The 19,429-nt window shown below is 34.5% G+C and overlaps 1 protein-coding gene across 1 annotated transcript in view; it reads left to right on the plus strand.

Moving 5' to 3' along the window:
• ITFG1 (integrin alpha FG-GAP repeat containing 1) overlaps positions 1-13,347 on the plus strand; it is a 288,485-nt gene extending 275,138 nt beyond the window's left edge. Inside the window, exons 15-18 of the mRNA XM_039241589.1 lie at positions 4,567-4,691; positions 5,363-5,445; positions 8,582-8,699; positions 11,930-13,347. Coding sequence (XP_039097520.1) covers positions 4,567-4,691; positions 5,363-5,445; positions 8,582-8,699; positions 11,930-11,989 — 386 coding nt within the window. The 3' untranslated portion in view covers positions 11,990-13,347. The remainder of the gene's footprint in view (positions 1-4,566; positions 4,692-5,362; positions 5,446-8,581; positions 8,700-11,929) is intronic.
• Positions 13,348-19,429: the final 6,082 nt, after the last annotated feature.

Genomic DNA, 19,429 nt, shown 5'->3' on the forward strand with positions numbered 1-19,429 from the left:
TGGAGGAGGGGCAGAGAAAGAGGGAGACAGAATTCAAAGCAGGTATCAGCACAGAGCCCAACATGGGGCTCGAACCTGAAAACCACGAGATCATGACCTATGCCAAAGTCAGCCATTTAAAATACTGAGCCACATAGGTACCTCAGTCTTATCCTTTAAATGTACAGCTTAACAACATGCAGAAGAATGAAACTAGATCATTTTCTCACACCATGCACAAAAATCAATTCAAAATGGATAAAGGACCTGAACGTGAGACAGGAAACTATCAACACCCTAGAGGAGAAAGCAGGAAACAACCTCCTTGACCTCCACCGCAGCAACTTCTTACTTGACACATCCCCAAAAGCAAGGGAATCAAGAGCAAAAATAAACTGTTGGGACCTCATCAAGATTAAAAGCTTCTGCACAGCCAAGGAAACAACCCAGAAAATTAATAGGCAACCAACGGAATGGGAAAAGATAGTTGCAAATGACATATCAGATAAAGGGTTAATATCCAGAATCTATAAGGAACTCACCAAACTACACGCCCGAAAAACAAACAACCCAGTGAAGAAATGGGCAGAAGACATGAACAGACACTTCTCCAAAGAGGACATCCAGATGGCCAACAGACACATGAAACGATGCTCAGCATCCCTCCTCATCAGGGAAATACAAATCAAAACCACACTGAGATACCACCTCACGCCAGTCAGAGTGGCTAAAATGAGCAAATCAGAGAACTCTAGATGCTGGCGAGGATGTGGAGAAACGGGCACCCTCCTACACTGTTGGTGGGAATGTAAACTGGTACAGCCCCTCTGGAAAACAGTGTGGAGGTTCCTCAGGAAACTAACAATAGAACTCCCTTATGACCCAGCAATAGCACTGCTAGGAATTTACCCAAGGGATACAGAAATGCTGAGGCATAGGAGCACATGTACCCCAATGTTCATAGCAGCACTCTCCACAATAGCTAAAACATGGAAAGAGCCTAAGTGTCCATCAACAGATGAATGGATCAAGAAGATGTGGTTTATCTATACCATGGAATACTACATGGCAATGAGAAACAATGAAATCTGGCCATGTGTAGCAACATGGATGGACCTTGAGGGTGTTATGCTGAGCGAAATAAGTCAGGCAGAGAAGGACAAATATCATATGTTTGCACGTATAGGAGGATTAGGAGGAACTTGACGGAGGAACAAGGGGGAGAAGAAGGGCGGAAATGGTGGGGGAAAGGGAGAGAGGCAAACCATGAGAGACTCTTGAATGCTGACAAAAACTGAGGACTGATGGATGTGGGGGGGAGGGAGGGATAGGCATGGAGGAGGGCACTTTGGGGATGAGCACTGAGTGTTATGTGGAAACTAATTTGACAATAAACTATTTGTAAAAAATAAAATAAAATAAAACCCAGCATTTATATTATTATAATTTAAAAAAAATAAAAAATAAAAAAAATAAATGTTCAGCTTAATTATGTAACAAATACCTAGCAAATATATACACTCATGGGGAAGATTGACTTTTGGAATGCCAGTGTGAGGACTACATGAACCTGATCTCCCCAAAAAGGAGGGAAATAATACTGGCCAAACAATCAATATCAGCCATTTCAGAATTTAAGAAGTTAACCAAAGCCATAGAATGGACTTCTGTATCCAAGAACTACTACTAATTCTGAGTAAGACAGCAGGATCTGTGGCACTTTTATTTCAGTCTATTCCCATCCGAACTACCTTCTCTACCGAGCAGTGAAGCATCCAGGAAAAGCTATCAGCCTTATAGTCAGTGGACAGGACTGACCTTTGGAGCTCCATTAAAATTCTGAAACCCATAGCACTGTCAATATTTTATCTAAACTAGCAACTCCTTGGAAAATCCCCATTCTTAGGATTTGAGGGCTATTTGATTTGATTCAGAGTTCATTCATCCCAGGAGTAAAAAGTAAAATTTACTTTAAAAATTTTTAAAAGCCTATCCCTAGCACATTACCAAAAAGAATATTCATCTGCTGGCAAAACCTAAGCTACCCAAGCCTATGATTTCAGGTGTAGTGACACAGGAGCCTGGCCAAAGTAAAAAAGAAAGTCTTGAGGAACTAGATGACTTTGAAAAACTCCAGTATATTCATAGGGATCTAGAAGGCTGTGAATGCGCCTAGAAATGAAACTACCTTATTCAAATACTACCTTGTGTATACTACCTTGAGGCCCTGCTTAAGCAAAAAATGAAAGCTAAAGTTATCCTGTAAACTGCCTAAAGTTTGAAGGAATACTTCCACACACAAATCCCCCAAAGTGTGGAAATCTTGTGACCAGTCATTGCTGACCCAAGTATGGGCCCTAGGAAGCCAGGCTTAAGAGAAAAACCTTAAAAGTAAGAAAAGAAAATAACTTTATGGCAGAGAATGAAGGATCTATAGAATTCATCCAGGAAAGTCACTAAGCAAATAAGTGCCACCAACAAAGAAAAACCAAATCCTTGAAGGGAGATGGTTGATACCACAATCATTATATCATCTAAGAAATCCACTTTCAACCAAAAATTATAAGACATGCAAAGAAACAGGAAACTATGCCACAAGCACATTTTTAAAAAAATAAAGTAACAGAACATTTTCCCAAAGATAATGGACTTAGTTGACAGAAACTATAAAGTAGGTATTATAAATATGTTGAAAAAACTAAAAGAAGCCAGGATTGTGGGGATGAGCACTGAGTGTTATGTGGAAACTAATTTGACAATAAACTATTTGTAAAAAAAATAAAAATTAATAAAAAAAAGAAGCCAAGATTGAAGAATGAGGGGTAAGTATGACAACTATGTTTCACTAAATAGAAAATGGAAATAAGGAAATAAAGATCATCTTAAAAATCAAAAGAAATGCTGGAAATGGAAAATACAGGGAAACTAGAAAATACTTAGGTGCATGAAAACAAAAACACAGCATACCAAAATGTATAGGTTGCAGCTAAAGCAGTTCTTAAAGGGAAATTTATTGATGTAAGTGCCTATATTAAGGAATAGGAACAAACTGAAATTGATAACCACCTTAAGAAACTAGCCAAGGAAGGGGCACCTGGGGTGGCTCAGTCAATTAAGCCTGTGGTTTTGGTTTCAGCTCAGGCCATGACCTCACACACAGTTCATAAGTTCAAGCCCCACATGAGGCTCTGCACCACCAGTGTGGAGCCTGCTTGGGGTTCTCTCTCTGCTTCTCCCCTGCTTGTGTGTGCTCTCTCTCAAAATAAATAAACTAAAAAAAAAGAAGGGAGAGAGGGAGGAAGGAAGGAGGGAAGGAAGGAAGGAAGGAACTAGCCAAGGAAAAGCAAAGTAAGCCCAAAGCAAGCAGAAGCAAGAAATAATGAGAAAAAATAAGTAGGGAAGAAAAATATAAAGAAAACCAATTAAACCAAAAGATTTTTTTAAGATTAACAAAATTTAAGATTTTAACCTTTAGCTAGATAAACCAAGAAAAAGAGAAGACTCAAATTGCTAAAGTCCCTAATGAAAGAAGATACTACAACTAACCTTAACAGAAAAGGAAGCTACATAAATAGCTAGTAACACTTGAAAAGCAGTTCAACATCATTACTCATTAAGTGCAAAAGCCACAATGAGATACCACTTCACAACCATTGGAATGGCTATGATCAAAAAGACAGATGAAGTGTTAGCAAGGATGTGGAAAACTTGGAACCTTCATACATTATTGGTGGGAATACAGAATATAGAATGGTGTGGCCATTTTGGAAAACATAAGTTGACAAAAATACTTGTATGTGAATGTTTACACAGAAGCATTATTCATAAAAAGACCAAACATTGTAGGATTGTGTTTATATGACTCTCTAGAAGAAGGAAATCTATAGAGAAAGTAGATTAGTGGTTACCCATAGCTGAAAGAGTAAGGGTTAGAAATAGGAGTAACTGCAAACATATGATATTTGTCCTTCTCTGCCTTATTTCGCTCAGCATTATACCCTCAAGGATTAGGAGGAACTTAACGGAGGACCATGGGGGAGAAGAAGGGGGGATATGGTGGGGGAAAGGGAGACAGGCAAAACATGAGAAACTCTTGAATGCTGAGAACAACCTGAGGACTGATGGGTGTGGGGGGGAGGGGGGAGATGGGCATGGAGGGGGGCACTTGTGGGGATGAGTACTGGGTATTATATGGAAACCAACTTGACAATAAAATATTTGTAAAATAAAATAAAATAAATAAATAAATAAGAAATAGGAGTAATAGTAATAGGAGCTAATGGGTATGGGGTTTCTTTTTGGGTGATGAAAATGTTCTAAAATTTGACTGTAGTTATGACTCAACAACATTTTTAATATATTCAAAACCACTAACTACGTTTTATATTGGTGATGTTTCTAGTATGTGAATATCTCAGTAAAGCTGCTTTCTTTGAAAAATGAATCATTAATGTTAATAATTCAGACATTTCATTTCACATTTTATCCTTAAAGAATTAATTTTTGACATCTAAATTGATAACATTTTATCATTTTAATATTTGGTAAGAGCTATGTTTACAAAGATGCCTTTTTTTTTTAATGTAGCTGGACAACTCAGCCAGTCAGCACATTTAGCTCTCCAGCTACCATACAATGTACTTGGTTTAGGTCGAAGTGCAAATTTCCTTGATCATCTTTATGTTGGCATTCCCCGTCCATCTGGAGAGAAGGTGAGTAAAAATTTATTTTGTTTAGAATTAATCTGTGTTTTAACATTTACTATTCAATATTTGAATTCAATAATTTGAATTAAGAGATTTAACAATTAATTAAAAATTAGAAATTAATTTTTAATCTCTTTAAAGAGAATGTAGAAAAATAAACATAAAATGACCTAAGACAAAGAGAAATAAATAGTGATCTATCTAAACTTAGCTTACACAGAACAAATCATAATTTAAAGATAGTTTTCTACTACTTGTCTCATAAACCTCATGACCTCCTGTCCCTCTTTTCTCCTTTTTCTCTTCATCTTCAATATCTAACAAAATATATTTTATTTTGTTTCTTGTCATATTTAACTCCACTTGAATTTTAGCTTCAAGCAGCATTTGTACATAGTACTTTGAACAGTGCCTGCTACACTGTTGAATAAATATTTGTTGAACTAATGAATCTGTGAGACAGAAATATAATCCTTCCCTGAAAAGATTAAAAAAAAAATTTGCCAACAGGGCAAATAGGAGCCTTATTTGGTGCTTATTTTATATCAATTTAGCTTAATCCATACCTACGATTTCAATTAATCAAGGAGCACTTAAGCTTTTTCCTTATTTATTTAGAATAATAATTGTTTTTAAAGTATACTAGATGTTAAATGTTCTTAAAATTCTTTTTCCAGTCTATACGAAAACAAGAGTGGACTGCAATCATTCCAAATTCCCAGCTAATTGTCATTCCATATCCTCACAATGTTCCTCGAAGGTAATGTCCTTGCTTGAACTGATTTTGGTAAAAATACTGTCAATTCAGAATCATAGAAACAGTTACACCTTTTAAAAACTCTATCTGTATTCCTGCTGTGTTCCCATGAGTGCCATCATTTAATTTGCTTACAGCAAACCTTAAATGACTAAACAGTCCTACACAAAAGGTCCCTGGCTTTTTTAATGAAAAACAAATTAAACCTTATTAGAAAAACAGCAGGTTAATTAATTAGGGATTTATACATATTCCGCTTAAATAAACTGATCTTCAGTTCACTAGCTATAAATTCTAAAATTTCAGAATGCTGAATTTTTCAATAAGCATTGATCTTTTAAATAAATGCTTAGAGAAGTTGTATCTATCCCACAGTGTTTTGGCACAAGTTTTGAAGTCAAACAGACCTATGAGAGAAACTAAGATCCACTGCTCAGGGTCAATTTCTGCATTTGTAAAGTGGGAAATAGAACACCTACCTTAAAAGGATAAGATGAAATATGCTTAAGACAGTGCCAACCATGGAGTAAGTTTTCAGTGAAAGGCAGATGTTTTTTATCTTTAGCAGAATATATTCCTTCTGTAATAATAGCATTTAAATCTAACTCCTTATCTTTGTTCATTTTTCTTTAAGATACTAAATTGATTCCATCATTTTTAGAAAGTAGGTAATAAAGGTATTCACTAACACTTGTTTCATTGGGAAGAACATAAGTTGTCCTTAAGGATAATCTGATATCAATTATGAAAAATAACCAAAGAGGAAGGGTATCATGTATCTATGAATATGTAACCAGCAGGGTCCTGCTTTGTTAAATTTCTTCTCAAAATCCAGGCTGTATTGTTCTTTATTAAATTTTTAGATGGAATATATTCAGTGGTTTGCTAGAACCGACTTATGCCATCTCATGAGCTGATGGTACGCATCTTTTTCCCACTCTGTTCAGTGAAGTAACAAAATCAGCTATGATGGGAGTATTTACAACATGAAAATTGGCAATTGCCAATAAGGTCTTTTTCCACACCCCAGAGAGCCAGTTTAACAGCTCACTACAGAATATATTTTATGGTGGAATTAAGGGCTTTAGAACCAAACAACTTAGGAAAACAATTTTATTACATTTGGCATGAAATAAGATAACATCAGTATAGGGGCTTCTGGCTAGCTCTGTCAGTGGACCACATGACTCTGGATTTTGGGGTGGTGGGTTCAAGAAATAAAATCTTTACAAAAAGAGAGAACATCGCTAGAAACAGTTATAATCTGAGTTGATTTTTTTTAATGAGACTGTATTATTTTTTATACATGATTTTACAACAAAACTAGAAAATCTACACAAGTAGGAAACTATATAAATTATGGTACTTCTATATGGTCTAATATGACATAGAACAATCTCTTAAAATAGAGTGGTAAGCAAAAGATAATAAAAGAGAAATGCATTTAGATTATATACAATATGCAACCATTTGTGATTTGAAAAAGATATCTGCATATATGTCTATTTATGTATACTGTATCTCTGGAAGGATATACAGGAAATTGGTAAGAATTGACTGCTTCTGAGTAAGAAACTAAGGATTGGCCTTTTGTCCATTTTTTTTCTTACCAAGATTCCTATTTTCATGTTTTTTTTAAATCTATTTTAAAAGAACTACCAAAAAAATATCATGAAAGAACTTTTTTTAAGTATGAAGTAAGGTACTGAGAATAGCTAACCTCAACTAACAGTATTCATTTTCTTAGGTTTCTTTTGAGTTTTGTAAAATTCTGTTCCAGTTTTCTTTTATAATCTTAATGTTTTTCATGTTTCTCTTGCTCTTTCTGAAGAAATGTTCTTTTCAAATTTATGTACATAATAAAAACAATTGATTTTAGGTTGAGGTGTATTTTGAGATTTATTGACTAAAGGCTAACTTATGGATCAATAAATTTTAATTATCCCAAAATAAGTCAATTGCTACTGGCTATTCATCAGAATGATCTTACTTTTATTAAACTTTTAAAATGAAAATAGGCTAAATGTATTAAAAAAAATCCATGTATATGCTTCCTATAAGAGACTCCCCTCAGATGTAAAGCACACACATACTGAAAGTCAAAGGAAGGAAAAAGATGTTTCATGCAAATGGAAACAAAAAGAAGCTGGTAGCTATACTTACATCGGACAAAATATTTTAGAACAAAGACTATAATAAAAGGCAAAGAAGGGCATTACATAATAATACAAGAGTCGAAACAATCAGAGGATATAACAATATATATATACCCAGCTATATAGGAGCACCTAAATATATAAAGCGACTGTTAACAGACCTAAAGGGAGAAATTTACAGTAATACAGTAACAGTAGGTGACTTTAAAATGAAAATATATCCATCATCTATTTTCAGGAAGAATAAAATTGTTTGTATATAACCACCTGCAGTGTTGGTGATATAGATCTCAATCGTAAGTTTTTCAGGGTTTGCAAATGCCATGTTATGTGGACTGCTTTAGAGAAAGAGCTAGTTCTATTTATGCTAAAGTTTGTATATTGTCATTAACACTGAGGAACTAAAAGTGATTTTGCAAGAAGTCTCAATGTCATTGTAATAATGTAAACCCTCCAACATGACACAGAAATGGTAGAACTGTTTTTACACAAGCCATCTATCTATACCCACTTAGTTATATGGCTGTTTTAGTTGATCATAGTACATATGTGAACAGGGCTCAGAAAATAAGGTGACATGATATCTTATCAAAATTATGTAGTCTTGAAGTTCAAGATTTCAAATTCAGCAAGTAAATCAAGACGTAAAAACAATGTCTAAGATTGTCCTAAGTACCCTTAATAAGTTTACTTAAGAATAATTCTCACAGGATCAAAGAAAAATAATGAAGCATCTTTTCAAAAATTCTATTCTATTTCAGTTCTCTGAGTAAAATCTGAACTCTGCAGGATCATCAGTATTCTTAGCCCTATCTAAATTTAATTGCTGTTGTTTTATTTATAGCAAATGGATAGATAGGAGAATGAATTAATGGATGAACCAACTGATTCATTAATTAATAGCTATTTGCTTTTTGGTCTCAGTAGAATTTTGTGATTTTTCAGTTAAAATGTGTATTTTAATGTTTCTGTTTTGTCTACAGCTGGAGTGCCAAGCTGTACCTTACACCAAGTAACATCGTCCTACTTACTGCTATAGCTCTCATCGGTGTCTGTGTTTTCATCTTGGCAATAATTGGCATTTTACATTGGCAGGAAAAGGTTTGTTCATTTAAATTTTTTTTTTTAATGTTTTTTATTTATTTCTAGGAGAGAGGGAGAGAGACAGCGTGAGCAGGGGAGGGTCAGAGAGAGAGGGAGTCACAGACCGAAACAGGCTCCAGGCTCTGAGCTGGCAGTCAGCACAGAGCCCGACGCGGGGCTCGAACCCACAAACCACGGGATCATGACCTAAGCGAAAGTCGGACGCCCAACCGACTAAGCCACCCAGGCGCCCCTCATTTAAATGAAACATTAACTTTTGTTAATTTAGAATAGTAATACATTGCTCTTTAAAAAATATTTTAAACTTTTTTCAAGTAACTAAAATTTTCTGATTTTTCACATTCTGTCCATAATGTCATCTTACTGATAATAATTTCTTCCATCCCCTTATGTTACTAATGTCTCTAAACAATTCATACAGACCACAGAAAATTACTTTAAAACTCCAGTGCTGTACAATAGTAATAAAATTATCACCCAGTAATTTCCAGAAATATAGAAAAACATAAAAACAATTTCATAAAGGCCTGAAAAATAGTCTTTTTTTAATGACTCTGTGTTTAAATCTACTGATAAAGCCATGAACCCTTTTTTCCAGGAATAACAGCTATCTTTATATAAAGAATTAAAGCACAGAGAAGTTAAATGTTTTTCTCAGGGTTTGGGTGGGAAGTAACAACTAAAGTGATAAACATCTTTTCCATCTGTAAAGTATTCTTTGCACTAAACATATTTCTATTCTTTAGTATAGATCCTAAATAATAATCAAAAATAACACTCCAGAAGCATAGTTTTTTTATATAGTGTTTATGAGGAGGAAAAAAGAGACCATCACATAAATTTACTAACAGTTTAGATATAAATTGAAAAAGCCAATTTCTATGAAAAAGTAAATATGAATTAAATACATGAGTTAATATGAATATATATTAAGGTGTATAACTAGCAGGTTCGAACAGTGTTGCCCAAAAAAGGCTTCTCTGTGTCATACAAGTGTTTTCTTTTTTTGTACCTACTCTCTTTGGATTGTCATGCCCTTATAATCATTTTTTGGTAACTAAATTTACCATGTGTTTTAGCTGTTTTAACCTAGGAAAAGAGAAATTTTAACCATTCTGATAAGTTTTCATAGATTTGTCTCTCCCTCAAAATTATTCCTTTATACATCAAAAATGATAACAGAAACTTACATACTCAGTTAATCTTAAGATTGCAACTTAAGAAGTAAAATAAAGGGCAATCCTACATACATTTTTCCAGAAGCATCAGAACATAGTCTGAAGTATTAAATAGCTCTAGACCTATAAAGGAAAGGAAATTAATTTCATTAATTTCTCAGATCATCTAATTACAGTATAAACATTGTGAACTTAAAGTAATAATGATGCAGTGACTAAAAATTGAAGTTTTAAATACAAATGTGGATTTGACCATATATACTCCCCTGTGGTACTATGGCTCTTCTCCTACCTTTTTGACCACTTCTCTTTCACCTATGCTGGGTGCCCCTTTCTACCATTTCCTAACCATAGTGTCTGCTCTAGGCTGTCTTCTTCCTACAATTTTCCTGCCAGTTTTATCCAAAGGCATAGCTTCAAGCTTTTACCTCAAATACCCTAACATTCATCTCTCCCTAAAAGTTTCTTCCCCCATTTCTAGCTGTCTCCATGACACCTCTATCTAGATCACTTATAAGCAACATAAAACCAATATGACAGAGGTGCCAGGTGGCTCAGTCGGTTAAGCCTTCGACTCTTGATTTCCGCTCAGGTCATGATCTCACAGTTTGTGGGATTGAGCCCCAGTGGAGGGCTCTGCACTGGATGCAGAGCCTGCTTAGGACTCTTTCTCCCTTTCTCTCTGGTCCTTTCCTGCTTGTGCTCGCGCTCTCTCTCTGTCTCTCTAAATGAATAAATAAATTAAAAATATATATATTATAAAGCTTTGTCTCTCTTCTTTCCTACTTACCTATAAAATTTGATCAGTTTCCCCACTGATTCTGCTTCCATAGCAATCTCTGCAGCTGACTCTACATCTGCATTCCTACTCCCAGGAGCTTTAGGTTCAGCTCCTTGTTAGATCCTGCCTGGTCTCCCAGAATTTGTTCTGTCCCTTTCCACTCCATTGATTGCATTGCTGCCACATTATTCATCATCAAGTTTAGCCTTAATCATGTCACTCCTCTGTTCAAAAATCTCTGCCTAAAACCTGCAAACTCCTCAGCCTAGCTTTCTTAGAACTTCCATGTGACTCCACCATATACCTTTCCAACCTTATTTCTTACCAGTTGCTTTCAGGTATTCCATGCCCCTGCCCCACTTCGCATGATCGCACCTGTTTCACGCCCAACTTGGAATGAATGCCCCTCCTACTCCATTTCCATAAATACTATCATCTCAAAGCTTTCCCTTTCTTCATTCCAACCTAGAAGTAATCTCTCTCCCAAAATATTAGTGACATTTTTCACTTTTTTTCCTGAAACACAGTTAATTCAATATGTTTTGCTTTTTTCTTTCTAGGCTTTAAGTTCCTTGAGAATAAAATACAAAACTGATTTTTTTATCCCTCAAAATACCAAGCACAGGACTTCTATGCCAAATCAATAGGTTAATGCAAAAGTAATCAATGTACTTTGCTTAGATTTGCTTATTAACATTAGTGTTAAGAATGGGAAAAATAGTTGGGGCACACGGGTGGCTCAGTTGGTTAAGCTTCCAACTCTTGGCTTTGGCTCTGGTCATGATCTCACAGTTCATGAGTCCAAGCCCCACATCAGGCTCTGTGCCTGTGGAACCTGTGTGGAACCTGCTTGGGATTCCCTCTCTCCCTTTCTCTGCCCCTACCCCACTGGCACTGTCTCTGTCTTTCTCAAAATAAATAAATAAACATTATAAAGAAATAAGAAAGAATGAGAAAAATAGTTAATTCCATCCTTGTAGAATCAAATGTTTACTACTACTTACAAATAAATAATAAATGATAACAAACTAAGTATTTAAGGAAAAGGAACATTTCTTGTTGGTTTTTCAGTTCAGTTAGTGGGTTCTTAATTATAAAATAGCTACTGTAAACTACAAAAATTTCATAAGATTATTACATAATAAAATCAGCTCTTTTATCTACTACTTGCTTAAAGATTTAAGATTTTTGTAATTAACTATATTTCAGAAATTACTCTTATTGACGTTTTCCTATCATTTATAACCTAGTCTAAAATTCTTTTTCAGAAAGCAGATGATAGAGAAAAACGACAAGAAGCCCATCGGTTTCATTTTGATGCTATGTGACTTGCCTTTAATATTACATAATGGAACAGCTATTCACTTGATTAATTGAAATACTAAATCTGGCTGATAGAAGAAAATAGGGGATTTTGAATATTATTTATAAATGATGTATCCTTTGGTAATTATTGAAAAGTATTCAAATAAATATGGTCTGAATGTGTCACAAGGTCTTTTTTTAAAGCACTTTGTATACAATGATTTGGGTTATTTAAATGTGCTGTACATTTTTGTTCCTTTGTGGAATGTGCTGCATGTATTCAGGTGTTCATGTATTTATAATCTTATTAGAATAATGATGATGGAAAAAGACATGTATAAATAAAAATAAATGAGCAGGGATTTTTGTGTTCCACTTGAATTAGTCTTGCTTTTTCTTCTAACAATGCAAATTATACTTTTGTGAATGTATCACAGATAAAGTTATTTCACCTTCACTGCAGTGGGCCAGGAGTCACTCAATAAGGGCACACAGGATAGTGGTTGGGTACTCTAGCTTTGGAATTGCAGTCCAGCAGGCTTGCCTTAAGCTCCTGGTTCCACCACTTACAAGCTGATTAAATTGGGCTAATTGCTTAACTTCTGTGAGCCTCAGTTTCCTTGTTTACAAATGGGGCTAAGAATACTACCTACTTGAGTTTGTAAACATTAAATGGAATGATGTGTGTGAAGTGCTTAGTTTGGTGCCTAGCACAGAATTAGTGCTCAATTAAGAGTGGTAGCTGTCATTGTTACTCTTTTAGATATTTTTTTATAGACTTCTACATCTAATTATCAAAATATAGACTCAATAGAATTTTATTTTCAGGCATGAAAAAATCATATTCTTTGGAAAACCTAAATTCTTAGGGTGGTTGACATCTTATATGACAATTTATTACTTGCTCATATTACCTAAAGGTTCTAGTGCCCTCCAAGAATTAATGTGCACCAAAATTTCTCATTTGAACATTGATCCTTATCATGTGGTCATGAAGAATATTTGATTTCTTGAAAGGACTGCTGTAGATAGCATCTGAGAATGCAAATCTTCAACCACATTTTTATTCTCAAAAGCATTTAGGAGTCTCTAATGTACACTCACCCTTCAATGCAAATTTTTGTAAGCTTTATCTCACAAAAAAGTTACTTTAAGACTCAAATCTAAGACTAAGAAAAGTTTATATATCAGTGCTAATGATTTTCTAATGTACAAATAGACATATGATGGCTATAAAACACAGAAACTTAGCCCCCCAAATTTTTGTTCTTTGTGTTATGTTTTTCTTTACAATTCACTGGGCATGGCATGTGTATAAGTAGTTTACTTTGTGTATCTAAGCATGTTAATATGTCTCCTTAATAAATACTGTGTATTGAAACAAAATATTTTGGTGAATTTGTAAATGTTTTGTAAGTAATTATAAAGTCTAAATCACTTTCTGGACCATGAGACAGAGGAAAATTGATTCACCCATTGCCTCCTTGTGAGTTCATGAAAGATAAGAATCCCCTGACTACAGTACTCAGTTAAATTCACTAAATTTAACTGTTAATTCACTAACAGCAACACTGTGCCAGGCACTATTCCACACTGTCCCTAAAGACTGTTAGGCTGAGTATCAATAAATTGATATAGCATGAGTTTTAAAATTCACTTGGAGTCATGATATATGGAGGAGTAGTGTTATAACCAAACCAAATCTTAAAAAGAAAAAAAGAGGAAGGAATACTTCACAATTCCTTTAATAAGGTCAATATTTCCCTAATACTAAAACCAAGTACAAGAGAATAAAACTGCAGGCCAATATCCCTGATAACATGGATGCAAAAATCCTCAACAGAACATTAGTTAATTGTATCCAGAAATATATAGACAAATAATATGTAATGATCAAGTGGGTTTCTTCCAGAATGCAAAACTAATTTCACTATTTGAAGGGAAAAAAGCACCATACTAATAAATCAGAAAAACCATCTTTTATCCTCTCAATAGACAATATAAAGAAAACTTAACAAATAGAACATCCATTCCTGATTTTTTTTAATCTAGGCAAACTATGAATAGAACTTCCTTAACCTTAAAGGGCATTTTTTTAATCTGCAGCTAATGTTTGTTTGTTTGTTTGTTTGTTTTTAATCTGAGCTAATCTGCCCACATACTTTATGGTGAGAGACCAGATGCTTTCTCCCAGTGATTAGAAACAAGGCAAGGATGTCCTCTCCACTGATAGTTTTCCACATAGTCCTGATAATCTTAATGAAAGTAATAATCTGAGAAAAGGAAATAAAAGGCATACAGATTGGAAAGGAAGAAATAAAACTGTCCCTATTAGATAACATGAAATTTCTGAAATAGAAAATTCCCATGATCTATACACCCACACAACCTTCTAGAACTAAGTGAATTCAGCAAATTTACCAAATTCATGGTCAACACAATCATTTCTATATAAACGCAATAAGCAATTGGAAATTGGCATTTTTAAAATACTATGTAAAATGGATCTAATAATGAAACTTTTATGTAGAACTATTAACAAAATGCATGGGCTCCCTATGCAGAAAACTATAAAATGTGGATGAAAGAAATCAAGGAAGTCTTGAACGTAAAGACACTGTGTTCATGGATTGGAAGATTCAATCCAGCAAAGATTTAACACTCCCCAAAGTGAACTATAGATTTAATCCCTATCAAAATTCCAACATTTTTTTTTTAGAAATAGGCAAGATGATTGTAAAATTTATATAAGAGTAAAGGAACTAAAATAGCTTAAAATATTTTTGAAATGGCAAAGTTGGAGGAATCAAACTATCTGATTTTAAGACTTACAATAAGTCTTAGAACAAAGTTATAGAAATCAAGATAGTGTTATACTGACAAAAGAAAAAAAACACAAAAGCAATGGAACAAAATAGAGTCCAGAAAGAAACCCACACAAATAAAACTATTCAATCTTTGACTAAAGTATAAAAGTGATTCAGTGGAAGACGGTCTTTTCAACAGATAGTGTTAGAATAATTGGTCACATATATGCAAAGAAAAAAAAAGGGGGACCTTGGCCTAAACCTCACACCTTATATGATAACTCAAAATGGATCATAAAGTGTAAAGTGTAAAACTATAAGACTTTTAGAAGAAAACATAGAAGAATATCTTCATGAACTGGGATTGGGCAAAGAGTTGTTAAAAATGACACCAAAAGTATGATCTATAAAAAGAAATATTGACAAATTTGACTTCTTCTAAATTATAGACATTTTCTTTGCCAAAGACACTTTCAAAGAGTATGAATAGACAAGCTGCATATGGAAGAAAATATTTACAATGGGCTTGTATCCAGAAGGTATACTGAACTCTCAAAAGTCAATACATTAAATACATTAAAAACAAACAATTTAAAAGTGGGCAAGAACTTGGACACATCACTAAAAAAATATATTCACAGGGCAACTAATCACATGAAAAGATTTCTCACATTAGCTGTTAAGTAAAAGAATATTAAAAATCATGAAAAGATACCATTACATACCTATTATAACAGTTAAAACAAAAAATACTGACAATTCCAAGTGCTGACATGGATGAGGAACAACAGGAGCAAATTGGAATTCTCAATATCCCTGGTAGGAATATAAAACAGTAAAGCGACCCTGGAGAACACGTTGGTAGTTTCTAAAATCAAATCCATTTTTTATATGCATTGACTATATAATTTATATCAGCCGCAAAATGGATTTTAAAACAGGTAACATAAGAGCATCAAAATAAAGTCAACTACACAGGAATCAATAACAAGTTGCATCACATCTCTGGGGGGTCAATTATAAAACTTTGAGAAAAAATTAAAGAAATCTTCAATAAATGTACATCTTTACCATATTTGAGGACAGGATGACAAAGTATTGTAAAGATGTCAAACTCCATTCAATATCCCAACAGATTTTTGTTATTGTTGCTGCTGCTGCTAAACTTGATAAGCTGTTCATAAAATGCATACGGAAATACAAAGGGCCAAGAATAGCCAAGACTATCTTGATAAAGAACAAGAACTTACTCTGTCAGATATCAAAACTTAATATAAAGTTATAATGATTAATATAGTATAGTATTAGCAAAGGGACAGGTGGATTCAAGACATAAATGTGAAATGCAAATATATAAGCTTTTAGCATTTAATATACATAAGTAAGCTCATGATCCTGGGGTAGGGATGGGTTTCTTATTCATCACTAAAAATACTATAAAGTAAAATCTTACATGTATAGAGCACTTTAACATTAATAACTTCTGTTCATCACAGACACTATTGGAAGGGGAAGAAAAGCCATAAAATTAAAGAAAATATTTCAACACATATAATTGATTAGTACCCAAAATAAACAAATTCTACAAAATGATTTAAAAAGCCCAGTAAAAAATTGGGCAAAAGTTTTGAACAGGTCATTCACCAAAAAAGGAAATCCAAGTAGCCAATAAACATATAAAAAGGTGTTCAAATTAAGGGAATGCAAATTAAGCAAACAAACATACCATCAGAAACAGGAACAAATTGGTGGTTGCCAGAGGGGAGAGAGTGAGGGGATGGGCAAAATAGGTAAACCTCTTAATAGAGATATAAACTTCCAGATCCACAATAAATATGTTATGGGATACATCAGAGAGAATATAGTCCATAAGATTGTAATAATTTCATATGGTGACAGATGGTAACTACATTTATCATGGTGAACATTTTGTAATGTATACAATTATCAAATCACTATGTTGCACACCTTAAACTAATATTGTATGTCAGCTATACTTCAATTTAGAAAAAGAAAAATAGTTATGTTCCATGAGAAAAAAAAGGAATGAAATGAGAAAAGAATAGTGATAAACTCTAGGGAATTAAGATCATAATCAGGCACAAGCACATGGGGAGCTTCAAGGTATAAGTGAAGTTTTATTTCTTGAACTAGGTGGTGTTTACATGGCACTAAGCTTTATAATTAACAAACATATACATATTTGTTTCAGACACTTTTCTGAATAATTATTATATTTCACAATTTTTTCTTTTCAAATATTTATTTAAATTCTAGTTAGTTAACATATTGGTTTCAGGAGTAGAATTCAGTGAGTCATCACTTACATACAATACCCAGTGCTCATCACAAGTGCACTCCTTAGTATCCATCACCCATCTAGTCCATCTCCCAACTATCTCTGTCAATCCTGTTTGTTCTTTTTTAATGTTTACTTATTTTGGAGAGAGAGGGAGAGCATGAGCCGGGGAGGGGCAGAGAGAGAGGGGGACAGAGGATCTGAAGCGGGCTCCACACTGATAGTAGTGAGCCCAACATGGGGCTCAAACACATGAACCAACCCCCAGATCATGACCTGAGCCAAAGATGGATGCTCAACCGAGCTACCCAGGAGCCCCTGTTCTCTACCCTTAAGAGTCTCTGATGGTTTGTTTCCCTCTCTTCTTTTGCCCCCATTTCCCATATGTTCATCCGTTTTGTTTCTTAAATTCCACATATGAGCGAAATCATATGGTATTTGTCTTTCTCTGACTGGCTTTTTTCACGTAGCATAACACACTCTAACTCCATCCAGTTTTGCAAATGGCAAGATTTCATTCTTTTTAATGGCTGAGTAATATTCCATTGTGTATGAGTGTGTGTGCATGTGTGTGTGTGTGTGTGCGCGCACACACACGCACACACACACACTACATCTTCTTTATCCATTCATCAGTCAATGGACATTTTGGCTCTTTCCATAGTTCGACTATTGTTGATAATACTGCTATCAACATCAGGGTTCATGTACCCCTTTGAATCTGCATGTTTGTATCCTTTGGGTAAATATCTAGTAGTGCAATTGCTGGATTATAGGATTGTTCTATTTTTAGCTGTCTTCCAGAGTGGCTGCATTCCCACCACCAATGCAGAAGGGTTCCCCTTTCTGTGCATCCTCACCAGCAACTGTTGTTTCTTGTGTTGGTAATTTTAACCATTCTGACAGGAGTGAGGTAGTATCTTACTGTAGTTTTGATTAGTATTCCCTGATGATGAGCGATGTTGAGCATCTTTACAGTGTCTATTAGCCATCTGGATGTCTTCTTTGGAAGAATATCCATTCAATGTCTTCTGCCCATTTCTTAAATGAATTATTTGGTTTTGGGGTGTTGGGTTTTATAAGTTCTTATAGATTTTGGATACTAACCCTTTATTTGATATGTCATTTTATTTCACAACGTTTAAAAAACTCATAGGTCCTTTTGTAGATCGCATATCTAGAAATATACGTTTCATTACAAATCTTACATATTTTATAGCATAAAAATTGTTTTGAGATTTGTTGCTAATAAGTGAAATAATTTAGATACTTCCTTACAAATATTAAAATTGAGTAACACCAATATATAGTTGAATATATATATGCATTCTAATCACACTAGCATTAATAGGATAGGATATCAAGCAGCACAAATATTATTCAGTCCTTAAGCTGAACATACAGGAAAGTTCTACTATCTAGCAAACATTACCAAATAACTATATAAAGAATTTTACAGTTTATGGGGCACCTGGGTGGCTCAGTCAGTTGAGTGTCCAACTTCAGCTCAGGTCATGATCTAATGGTTTGTGGGTCCTAGCCCCACATTGGGCTCTATGCTGACAGCTAGCTCAGAGCCTGGAGCCTGTTTCAGATTCTGTTTCTCCCTCTCTCTCTGACCCTCCCCTGCTCACGCTGTCTCTCTCTCTCTCTCAGAAATAAATAAAAACATTAAAAAAAAAAAAAAAGAAACCAATTTTGACTCCCTGGACACCACTCTTCTTCAAAATCATTAACACAGGAATAATTCTGGTTAATGAGTGTATGAGTATATGGACTGAATTGTGCCCACCACCCCCAAATTCGTATGTTGAAGCTCTAACCCTCAGTGTGATACATGTGGAGACAGGGCTTTTGAAAATGTAATTAAGGTTATATGAGGTCATAAGGGTGGGACCTTAATGGAGTCTGAATGGTGTCTTTATAAGTGGAAGAGACATTTGCAGTGCATGGAGAAAGGGCCATGTGAAGACACAGCAAGAAGTCTGCAGTCTGCAGGCCAAGAAGAGAAGCCTTACCAGAAACCAACCCTATGTGCACATTGATCTTGGACTTCCAGCCTCCAGAACTGTGAGAAAATGTATTTCTATTGTTTAAGCCACCCAGAATGTGGCATTTTGTTATGGCAGCCCAAACAGACTAATACAATAGTTTAAAACTTTATTGAGTTCCTCTTTTCTGTCCCTAAAAAAACTATACAGTTGTATAAGATATTGCTTTTCACTAAATTTCACCATCATTGTTGCCATGATGCTATAAGAAAAGCAGTGTGAGACCCCTAAGCTGCTTTAGTATGAAAAAATGTTTCTGTATGTCACCTTGGTTATGTCCTGTCTTCCTGAATCATATCTCTTATT

Source organism: Hyaena hyaena, unplaced genomic scaffold (assembly GCF_003009895.1).
Source record: "Hyaena hyaena isolate Hyena2069 unplaced genomic scaffold, ASM300989v1 scaffold_7, whole genome shotgun sequence".
Classification (NCBI taxonomy): Eukaryota; Metazoa; Chordata; class Mammalia; order Carnivora; family Hyaenidae; genus Hyaena; species Hyaena hyaena.